The 12,529-nt window shown below is 35.8% G+C and overlaps 1 protein-coding gene across 1 annotated transcript in view; it reads right to left on the bottom strand.

The window, feature by feature from the left end:
* Positions 1-503: 503 nt before the first annotated feature.
* The window catches only part of LOC115210651 (serine/threonine-protein kinase Nek11-like), a 94,716-nt gene continuing 82,690 nt past the window's right edge, over positions 504-12,529 (bottom strand). Inside the window, exons 11-13 of the mRNA XM_029779305.2 lie at positions 4,843-5,004; positions 4,391-4,469; positions 504-1,264 (exon numbers count right to left, since the gene is read on the bottom strand). Of these exons, the coding sequence (XP_029635165.1) occupies positions 1,057-1,264; positions 4,391-4,469; positions 4,843-5,004 (449 nt within the window). The 3' untranslated portion in view covers positions 504-1,056. The remainder of the gene's footprint in view (positions 1,265-4,390; positions 4,470-4,842; positions 5,005-12,529) is intronic.

Raw genomic sequence — 12,529 nt, 5'->3', positions numbered from 1 at the left:
TAGCATTATATACATCAGTTCTTTGATCTTCATGATGTCCCAATTGGTTATTTATTGTCTTTTTTCTTTATAAAGGAAAATCATTCCAAAATAGCATGTAAGACTCCTTCTTACATGATACATTCCGTAGTAACTTATTTCTTTTGTGATCAGAGATTATTTTATCTTCTATTCTGGGTTTTAGGAATAATTCTATTTCTCTTCTGTAAGATTTTCAATAAATGTATATAATAATATAAATACAATAATTTATCTAACTGGGGTAGTTGTTATTTTCATTGGTGAAAAGATCTGTGAAATCTAGTATTACTCCTGAACACTATTTTAATCTTGTAGTCTCTACAAAATCTTTGCATTCAGATTGAGTCTTACATAGAGACAAAAACACAATGGATTTTGGTTTTAATTCATGTTCATGAGTTGATACATATCTCAGACAGAGTAGTGAATATTTTATTTTATGAAATCTATATATCAGGTAGCAGACTTCTTCCATAGTGCAGTTTTTTGTTTGTTTGATGGTTTACTTTTTTTTTTTACAGATTTAGATACGCTTCATTATGTACAAGAATGAATCAAAAGACAGAAGAATCACATACTATTTTATGCTAGCGGTTACTATACTCCAAACATGAGCTTTGATATTATTGTACATAAGGAAATCAGCTCCTGTAAGCAAATAATGACATCAGGTTGGTAGCAATAATAGGCCATAAAACTATTTATTACAATATTGAGTTTAGAACCTACATGTTCTAAGAAGCTGAGGCCAACGGCTTTTCACTCATTATGAGTCACTAAAATACACTGCAATTAATTCAATTGTTAACACTCGTTTTTACAAAAGTCATATTTGTGGTAAGTCAAAAGCAGTGAAATCTGTACATTAAGTTGTTACCAAAGGACAACCAATGGGAATCTGGAACAAGAACAAACAATGGTAAGAGAATGAGCTCATACATTTCAAGCTAATTTATAGTTCTGTAGAACCCATTGGATCTGATGTCTGGGTTTATTTCTAGCATATGATGTGTCTAATAAAAACAATCTGCTTTATTATTTAAACATTCCAGGGTTCTCTTGTTCTTCAAAGAAAATCAATTGTTCCACCATCATTCCATAGTTTGTTTCCTTCACTATCTCCTGCAAACCTTTCATCTCTTCTTCATTGAGACAGGTTTCTTTTATTTTCTTTAAGCGAACTTGCCATAGATATTTGTAAACATTCTGAAACATCTCTGGTCCCAGTGCTATCTTGCATTCTCTGAAAAGAGTGTTAAGAAAATGATGAAGATTCAAATTATAAGCAGGGTTATTATATAAGAAAATACTTACCATTAACTCTTTTATCTCTAACATATATATGCTAAAGAGTTAATTCTTCAGAGTTAGAATTTCTAAGCTACAAAGGTTTTGTGTATTGTTTCTAAAATATACTGAAACAGTAATAATAATGGTTTCAAATTTTGGCACAAGGCCCGCAATTTTAGAGGACCGGGTTAGTCAATTATATTGACCCATAGTGCTCAGCTAGTACTTATTTTATCAACCCTGAAAGGATGAAAAGCAAAGTCAAGCTGAGGGGAATCTGAACTCAGAATGTAAAGACGGATATATATGTATGAATAAATACACACACACGCACATACACATACACAAACAGGGGTCCACCAATGATCAGTCCTCAGTTCCCACTTATTCATCATAGTCCTTCAGGCAATAACAGGAATTCAAGACAGGATGCCCCTGGGAGCTTCTCTATGCTGATGACCAGGCTCTCATAGCTGAGTCACTATCAAAACTAGAGAAGTTTCAGGTGTGGAAGCAAGGTCTAGAATCGAAGGGCCTTAGAGTTAATCTAGCAAAAACCAAAGTCTTAATAAGTAGGAAGGCAGACAAACCACAAATCCCTTTGGGAAGATGGCCCTGCTCGATCTTTAGAAAAGGTGTAGGTAGAAACTCCATAAGATGTACCTGGTGTAAGCTATGGTTACATAAGTGGTGTTGCAATATCAAAGGAAGGCTAACTGGGAAGATAGTTTTTGTGTGTAGCAACTTCTTGCAGATTTTAGGTATAATTATATTAGTGTGTCCATCTGTTTTAATTTAATTAAATTCTATGTCTTTGTGCAGGTGAAGATTGCTCTACATTTTAAATTGATGCAATGATTGCATTGTTCAATTAAATGGAGTTGCATGAAACAATCGTACTGCATTACTTCTGGATATCCTTGTTACTTATTTTGATTTTAATCTGGATAATACCATACTAAATTCTGGTGCCTCAACTTAAGTACCATATTCATCTGAATCTAAATTTTTGCTGAACTCATATATATATATATATAGACACACACACACAACAGGCTTCCATACAGCTTCCATCTGCCAAATTCACTTATGAGGCATTGTCATCAGTCAGTCTGGAGCTATAGCAGAACATACTGAAGGTGCCAGACTAGGAGATTGAACCTGGATCCACATGATTTTAAAGTAAACTTCTTAACTACATAGCCATGCCTGCATCTATTTGAGTAAAACAAAATAATATATAACTCTATTTCCAATTGTTTTTTTTTTCTATAGGTAAATTAAAACTAATTGTTTACTTGAATTTCATTATGTTATACAGATTATGAAACTATAATATAATATAAAACTATAAACCAAGTTTAAATATTTTCTACATATTTTAGACAAATCCAATTTGTCTGGAATTTTGTTGATAATTTCCTCCCCTTCATTCTTGCTATTTGCTATTTTGGTTGGAATTTATAGTTTCACATAATAATATTTAACACTTTTGTTACCATATTTCTATTGAAATATACTTCCTTTGTTTCAATAATTTTTGGAAATAATGAAGAATTTAATAAAGTAACTTTGTCATTATTAATCCTTTAGCATTCAGATTACTCTGTCAAATATAATAATTATTTATCTACATTGTTTTGAATTAATCAGGCATTGCAGGAGTGGCTGTGTGGTAAGTAGCTTGCTTACCAACCACATTATTCCAGGTTCAGTCCAACTGCGTGGCACCTTGGGCAAGTGTCTTCTACTATAGCCTCGGGCTGACCAAAGACTTGCGAGTGGATTTGGTAGATGGAAACTGAAAGAAGCCCGTCGTATATATGTATATGTATATATATATATGTATATATATATATGTGTGTGTGTGTTTGTGTGTCTGTGTTTTTCCCCACAACATTGCATGACAACTGATGCTGGTGTGTTTACGTCCCTGTAACCTAGTGGTTTGGCAAAGAGACCGATAGAATAAGTACTAGGCTTACAAAGAATAAGTCCTGTGGTCGATTTGCTTGACTAAAGGCGGTGCCCCAGCATGGCCACACTCAAATGAATGAAACAAGTAAAAGAGTAAAAGAGTATCTCAAAGCTTCAAGATTTTGATAATATGATTGTATATTTTTAGAATGACATTATAGAGTAGGTGTGAGAATCTGGATCTGACTGGTTTGAACATTAGACAGGTAGAATATTTTGGGCTGGACATAACTGGTTTAAATGATAAAGGATTAACCTGGAGTTTGGAACACAAAATTAACATGGAATTTTAGAAGGAAGGTTTTAATTTAGATAACTTTAATTAGGAAATTTGCATCATGAAAATCAGGTGCGATCTCAAGTGGGTTGGTATGAAAAGGATTGAGTAAATTTAAATGAGCTTTGCTGAAGGAAACATGAATAAAATGAAATAACAAGGATTTAGAAAAATCTCTGATAATTTAAATCAAAACTATAGGTGGAGGCATGGCTGTGTGGTAAAAAGTTTGCTTTCCAACCACATAGTTACAGGTTCAGTCCCACTGCATAGCACCTTGGCAAGCATTTCCTACTATAGCCTCAGGCCAACCAAAGCCTTGTGAGTGGATTTGGTAGACGGAAACTGAAAGAAGCCTATCAGGTGTGTGTGTGTGTGTTTGTCTTTGCGTCTGTATTTGTCCCCCACCACTGCTTGACAACCAGTGTTGGTTTGTTTGCATCCCCATAACTTGGTGGGTTCACAAAAGAGACTGATAGAATAAGTACCAGACTTAGAAAAAAGCACTGGGTTCATTTGTTCAACTAGTGCAGACATAGCCAAATTTTTACTCACTTGAAGACTTATGAGATTACTGCTTATTAATTGCACCATGCTACTAAAAATATAATTTAATAAATAGTGGGATAGAGAGTTGCTGAAGAGGTCACAGGATGTGTGATGAAAGAGTTTTGACAAAGAAACTAAAAATAATAATAAGTGCATATGTTTAACTCAAAAAATATGACCATCCCTAAGTATAACAATATCTGTTTCAACACGCAATTTCACATCAAGAATCTTGTAAAACAAATACATAAATGTAAAAATATTTAAAAAGGTTACCGTCTTAAATTTCTAATTCTGTTACTTCGAGCTTCAGGTCCAAATGCTCCACTATTGTCAGTTGTTAAAGTGTTGCTTTCTGATTGGAAGAAAGAAAGGAAGAAAGTATATACTATCATCACCATTGTCATTTAGTATTTGTTTTCTATGCTGGCATGGGTTGGATGGTTCAACTGCAACAGATGAGCCAGAGGAGTGTTCCAAACCCTACTCTCTGCTTTGGTACGACTTCCACAGATGGATGACCTTCCTAATGCCAGCCACTTTATAGAGTGTACTGGGTTTTTTTTTTTGGTGGCACCAGCAATGGGAGGTCACCAAGTAGCTAACAAACAAATGCAAACACACACACACACACATGTATGTGGGATTCATATACAATTTTCTAACCCCCCTACACCAGTAAACCTTGGCTAGATAGAACTACTGATAACAAAATATTAAATACTTACGATCTTCTGGGTAACTTAGAGCATTTTGAAGATAATTAAGCATCATTTCTCTGTCCTGGCATGTGTCGTTTACAGTGTTACACAACGTCATCTCCTCATCTTCATCATCTTCAAAGTCAGAGGTATAATACTCTTCAGCCAGCTGTGGAGTTGTAGGGATTCCTAGTAAGACATTAATTTCTGACCTTAGTATAGGATTTAATACAGTTGTAAAGAAGAAAATTACTCCCTGCCGCAAATATTTAACCCTTTAGTATTTAAACCGGCCACAGCCGACCCAAATATTCTACCTAATTTATGTTCAGACTGGCCAGATCCAGCCTCTTACACCTATCCAATAATATGATTCTAAAATTAAACAATCACAGCATTGAACTCTTGAAGATAATACGTGATTAATGAAAAACAATCTGAATAAATAAGTGTTACGTTTAACAGAGTAATATAAATACTAAAATATTATTTTGCTCAGTGTATAATTTTTTGAGACCTTAATAATTTCCTTAATAGGGACATAACAATTAAATAGCTTTTAAGAGTACAAAAACATAATCCATTGCATCACCACACCCCTCTTAATGCACAACATTCAGCAACAACCTCTAAGAGTGCTTCAATTGCTAGGTTTTACTACTCCTAAGAATCTCTCCTGGTGAAAGGATAAATTTAACATAGCTAAGACTACATCATAATGACTAGGTCTCTTCATGACCAGAAAATACTTCAGCACCTGATAATTATCAATACTCTACAAAGCCAAGGTGAAGCCCACAATGGAGTATTGCTCTTACAATTGCAATGGTGTCACTGCTAGACAAAAAGACATCAAAGACTACTTCCAGAATATACCCACCCAAATGGTTAGTATAAAGTTGCTCAAAATTCTTGGAGCATCAAACAAGACCCCTTACAGTATTTGTGCCAGCTCATTGTGTTCTGAGTTCTTGGATGGTAGACTTAATGTGTTAACCTGCTTAATATGACCATCTGGTCTTTGGAGTGCCTTTAGTGTAGTCCATTCTGTTGCAAGCATCAAGGTCTAGTCTCTGGTTTGAGAACAGCTATCACCCAACTTCCTCTCACCAGATTCAGGGCCCCTGAAAAGAAAATGGGTCAAGCAGGTTGCCCTTCCTCAGGTAAGTAAAAAATGTCAAAAGTGGAAGGACAGGTACTCTTCTAGACACCCAGATAAATGTGATGCAACTATACCCATCCTGAAATTAGGAAGTCAATGTCTGCAAGAAAAATTTGGTCCAAATACTTGCAATAGAATGAATGTTATTAATGGTACTTTTAAAACCCAGCCAAGAATGACTTTGACAGTCATCCTTCCTGGGTCTGTAAAATAGATCAAACATGATCCATTTTATTGACTCAGAGAAGTAATGCAATTGATTATAAATTGAACACATCCTTCCCATCTAAATTTGTAAGTAAAGTAAGTTAGTAAAATCCCTAGCTGCCCTCTCAACCACCATTCATAGAGACCATGGAAACATCCTTCAATGAGTACAGGACAACTTTTTTCTCAGACTATCTAATAATACAAAAATAAATAATGCTTGTAATTATACCAAAATTTTACAAATTTATTAAGGTTGTAGTCATTAGTGCAAACATATGCTTGTTGAATACTTTGGAGGCCTCTGAGAATCTTTCAGATTCTTTCGTCTTAATTCCAATTCCTTAAAATACTGATTTACTGTTTTTATAGCTATTTTTTAATCACTAAAATTTTTAGTAATAATCTACTCTGATACTAAAATCTTTGTCTTTTTAAAGCTGCATATTTCAAATTTAGCTAACAAACAACTATTTTGACAGAGAAGCAGTAAAAAATTTACATTTCAAGATTAAATATAAGCCAATTTATCTTTATTTTCCATTTGTTTTACAATAACAACACACCCAAGTTATATATTTTAACCTGTAGCACATCTAATTATTACTGTTAAAATCAATCTGACAATTTTGTGGTACTTAAGTAAGTCAGTATCTCATTATCATTATGTGAAGGCATGTGGCTTAGTGATTAGGGTATTCAGCTTATGATCATAAAGTTGTGAGTTCAATTCCTGGTGATGCATTGTATCCTTGAGCAAAACACTATTTCACATTGCTCCAGTCCACTTAGTTGGCAAAAATGTATTTCAAAGGGCCAGATTTGTCATATTCTGTATCACACTGAATCCCCCTAAGAACTATGTTAAGGATACATCTGTCTGTGGAGTGCTCAGCCACTTGTATGTTAATTTCACGAGCAAGCCGTTCTGGTGATCGGATCAACTGGAACCCTCATCATCTTAATCAATAGCATGCCAGTTAAATTATGTAACACTTAGGTGGAAAATCACTAAGGAAACTTTATGAGCTCAACCTGCTAAAAATAGTTGTTGGATTTCTGGTCAGAATGTGTTTCATCACATTGTTGTCATTTTTTAATAATGTCACCACACTGGCTAGGTAGGAAGCCAACATTGCCCCTGCATAGAACACCAGTCCATTACAAGGCTACCTGTTAACAGTTGAATGAACAACTGAAATATTAAATAAAGTGTTTTGCTACAAAAGACACCACTGATCTGAGAAACCTTATGAGCTCAATCTGCTAAAAATAGTAGTTGGATTTTTCTCTAATCACACACCAAACTATCTTTAAAAAGGAGTGACACATTGAATCAAGTATTTCTCGATTCAAGATAACTAAAGAATGAGGACCATAGCTGGAATGCCTTTCATCATAGATCTCTCAGTCAGAACTGACTTGGGGTTAAATAACAAGAATTAAAATGACACTAAGAGTATATAATCACTGTAATACTGTATCCAGCAAATTATCAGATGTTGTTACAAACCATTGGTCACAATGTGCTTGATCACATAGTTGTTGCTTATGAATAATGCTACTTCACTGAGAAGTGGGCAGGTGAACATTGTGCCTGAATGAGACACCAGTCTGTTGCAAGGTTACCTATTTACAACTGAGTGAACAAGAGAAACATTAAAATGAAGTGTTTTGCTCAAAAACACAACACACCAGTGTTCTGGGAATTGAAAACATGGTCTTGTGATCATGAGTGCAACTCCCTTATCACTGGGCCATGCTTTCATATCGTTATAATAAACTTATTTAAAATCAGAATAAAAATAAACCACTTATGTGTGGTGTTTTGCTCAAAAACACAATACACAAGTGGTCTGGGAATTGAAACCATGGTCTTGTGACCATGAGTGCAACTCTCTTACCACTGGACCATGCTTTCCTGTTGTTACAATAAACTTATTTAAAATCAGAATAAAAATAAACAACTTATTATGAATTCAGTACATAATTCTACAGTGAATGTTGTACAAGTAAGAGGTTGACTATTCCTGGATAATATCAATTCATTTTTATTATATTGCTAATGGAAATATATGCTAACTATATATATATATTAGTGTCATGAGAAAAATAGACAAAAATGTTTTAAAATGGAATCTTTCATTAGCAAAGGAGAGATTTTTGCTTTTCTTTAAAGAAAGGATCCACCCAAAACATTAACTTTCTACCATTTTTTTTTCTCATGGCCTACTAACATGCAAATATTTTTGTTTGTCTTTCTGAACCAATTTATGTCAGTACTGATCATCACTAGCCTTCACATTTTAATGACTTTATGATGCTAACATTCTTAGCATTAGCAACTTAGTAATCCTAAGGGTTTTAGCATTAACAACATAAGGCATAAATGTCACACATTCACATTATTCTTAATTGTAAAGTTGTAGGCTTGAGCCAGAGTAAGAAACTAATAAAATCTATGACCTGGTGTAAGATATACCACGGCTGCTAAAAACCTTAAGATTGTTAATGACAGAACATTACAACTCCCTTTCTTCAATTCCCTTAAAAAACAGGTCCATATATAGAAAGAAATATGAAGAAACATGTTTGTGTGTGTGTCTTCTTGATAACACAAAAGCATCACAGTCACACAAGAGATATCCTTCACTAGAATCACATTCATCTGAATCGTGTGGTATTTAGCATAAAATTTGCAAAGAATTAATATTAATTAATATTAAAAACACCATTATTGTTGTTGTTGTTATCATCATTTTAACACCTTCTTTTCCATAATTGTTAAAAATACACTGCTTTTGTTATAATTAATTTTGAAAATTTGAAAATCTATTGAAACAACTTTGTTATTATGAAGCTGGTGTTTGGAACACAAATTAATGGAATTTTAATCAAAGGTTTTAATTTAGATCAATTTAAAATAGGGAATTTGTATCATAAAACTAGGAGTGGTCTCAGATGGTTTGGTATCAAAAGGTTAAAATCTGAATACAAGAGCCACTGAGGAGCTCCTCTATGTGGTAGCTTGATCTGCTAGAAATAGTAACTAAATCTTCCTCAAATTCCATATTCTACTTTATTTACATTTGATGGATATTTGTCTTCATCTTGTTTGCTGTTAACACAATGTTTCAGCTGATATACCCTCCAGCCTTCATCAGGTGTCTTGGGGAAATTTTGAACCTGGATTCTTTTTCAGATATATGAACTACTGACTGATATATATATATATATATATAATATATATATATATATATATATATATACATATACATATCAGCATGGACAATGGCGGCTAATGATGATGATGATATATGTTGGAAAGCAGACGCTAAATGATGATGATGATCCTCACAGAGGTGATGGCAAGTGATTGAAACCTTTGATGATATGCCATGCTTGAGAAGATCCGTCAAACCAAGTGAAATTGTTGTTGTAAGGTGATGTTGGTGTCATGTAACTGGCACATAAAAACACCCGTGCTGGTGGTATGTAAAAAGCACCCATAACACTTTTGGAGTAGTTGGTGTTAAAAAGGGCATCCAGCCATAGAAACCATGCCAAATCAGACTGGAGCTTGGTGCAGCTCTCCAGTTTACTAGTTCCAGTCAAACTGTCTAACCTATGCCAGCATGGAAAACGAATGCTAAATGATGATGATGATTGTGTGTGTGTGTGTGTGTGTGTGTGTGTGTACACAACAGGCTTCTTTCAATTTCCATCAACTAAATCCATTCAAAAGGTTTTGGTTGGCTTGGGGCTATTGTAAAAGACACTTGCTCATGGTGCTGCACAGTAGAACTGAACCCAAGACCACATGGTTGGGAAACAAGCTTCTTAACCACACAGATTTACCTGCACCTTGTGATGTCTGCTGCTAATATTATATACATGTTCTGGGCAAAATGCTTCACAGCATTTTATCTGTCTTTATATCTGAGTTCACATTCTACAAAGGTTGACTTTGCCTTTCATCTTTTTGGAGGTCGATAAAATAAGTACCAGTTGAGAATTGGGGTCAATGTAATTGACTTAACCCCTCCCCAAAATTGCTGGCCTTGTGCCAAAATTTGAAACCAATAATATTTACATGTTTTTTTGTTTTTTTTTGGCTTTGTTTTTTAACCATACCTGCAGTTAACTATTCTGTCTTGTTGACAGAATAGCTGATTGCAGAAATGACATATTGCAGAAACTGTAGGCAGCTCTTAGGCTGAAAATCAATTATTAAGAAATATAATGAAGAGCGCCAGATATTTGTTAAAAATCACTTCTATTTCTACTGTAAATAATAAGCTCTTAATTAAATTGAATCCTTCGATTTTGTTACTATGCCAACAAGCCATCCTTCCTTTGAAAGACAGGTTTTGACAATTTAAAAAAAAATGAAATACTGTTAATAATTATTAATAATTTATGTTAATTACAAAAACCTAAAAAGTGGTCAGATTACATTTAAATTATTAAAGGCCGTTAAGTGTAAAATTTCAATATTCCTGATAAATCATGTTTATTGCTGAAAGCAATAGTCATTTCAGAGATGAAAATGATATTTTCCAATTATTTTTACGCCTAAAAAAAAAGAAATCCCTTAATAGGTACAGGCATGGCTGTGAGGTAAGAAGCTTGCTTCCCAACCACATGGTTCCAGGATCGGTCCCACTGTATGGCACCTTGGGCAAGAATCTTCTACTATAGCCCCGGGCTGACCAAAGACTTATGAGTGAATTTAGTAGAGAGAAACTGAAAGAAACCTGTCGTATGTATATATATATATCATCGTCATCATCATCATTTAACGTCCGCTTTCCATGCTAGCATGGGTTGGACGATTTGACTGAGGTCTGGCGAACCAGATGGCTGCACCAGACTCCAATCTTATCTGGCAGAGTTTCTACAGCTGGATGTTCTTCCTAACGCCAACCACTCTGAGAGCGTAGTGGATGCTTTTACATGTCACTGGCACGATATATATATATATATATATATATATATATATATATATATATATATATTCAAGACAGGTTGCCCCTGGGAGCTCCTCTATGCTGACGACCTCGTTCTAATTGCTGAGTCACTATCAGAACTGGAGGAGAAGTTCCAGGTGTGGAAGGAGGGTTTAGAATCAAGGGGCCTTAGAGTCAACCTAGCTAAAACCAAAGTACTAATAAGTAGAAAGGTAGGCAACCCACAAATGTCCTCAGGAAGATGGCCCTGCTCGATCTGTAGAAAAGGTGTAGGTAGAAACTCTATAAGATATACCCAGTGTAAGCTATGGACACATAAGAGGTGCAGCAATGTCAAAGGTAGGCTAACTGGGAAGACAGTCTTTATATGTAGCAGATGCTCGGGAGCATTGACCTCCGAAAATCTGCAGAAAACAACTTCCGTCACTTTCCAGGGGGAAAAATTAGAAGTAGTTGATAGCTTCCGTTATCTAGGTGACCAAGTCAGTAGTGGGGGTGGGTGCGCTGAGAGTGTAACTGCTAGAATAAGAATAGCCTGGGCAAAGTTTAGGGAGCTCTTACCTCTGCTGGTGACTAAAGGCCTCTCGCTCAGAGTAAAGGGCAGACTGTATGATGCATGTATTCGAACTGCCATGCTACATGGCAGTGAAACATGGGCCGTGACTGCTGAGGACATGCGTAAGCTCATGAGGAATGAAGCCAGTATGCTCCGATGGATGTGTAATGTCAGTGTACTTACTCGACAGAGTGTTAGTTCCCTAAGAAAAATGTTGTACCTAAGAAGCATCAGTTGTTGCGTGCAAGAGAGACGATTGCGATGGTATGGTCATGTGGCGAGAATGGATGAAGATAGGTGTGTGAGAAAGTGCCAATCCCTAGCAGTTGAGGGAACCCGTGGAAGAGGTAGACCCAGGAAAACCTGGGACGAGGTGGTGAAGCACGACCTTCGAACGTTAGGTCTCACCATGGAAATGACCAGAGACCGAGACCTATGGAAGTATGCTGTGCGTGAGAAGACCCGGCAAGACTAGTGAAGCCATAACCCGTGGCCCCTACCTGGGACGTAGTCAGTCCGCCTGTGCATACCTTCCTGCTTGTGACACTTGTGAAGACCTGTTGAGGCAAATCAAATCAAAGTCAAATCGAATCAGCTCAAACCAAATCAAAATAGATGAATATCAATGGAATTTGTATCCTTGTGGTACCAGTGCCGGTGGCACATAAGAAAACCATCTGAACGGGACCGTAGCCAGTACCGCAAACACCGTCTGAGCATGGCACCTGTGTCGGTGGCACATAAAAACACCATCCGAGCGTGGCCGTCTGCCAGCCTCGTCTGGCACCTGTGTCGGTGGCACATAAAAACACCATCTGA

This window comes from Octopus sinensis, linkage group LG4, assembly GCF_006345805.1.
Source record: "Octopus sinensis linkage group LG4, ASM634580v1, whole genome shotgun sequence".
NCBI lineage: Eukaryota > Metazoa > Mollusca > Cephalopoda > Octopoda > Octopodidae > Octopus > Octopus sinensis.
Note: the sequence above shows the minus strand (reverse complement) of the source record. Positions and strands in the feature narration are given on the sequence as shown.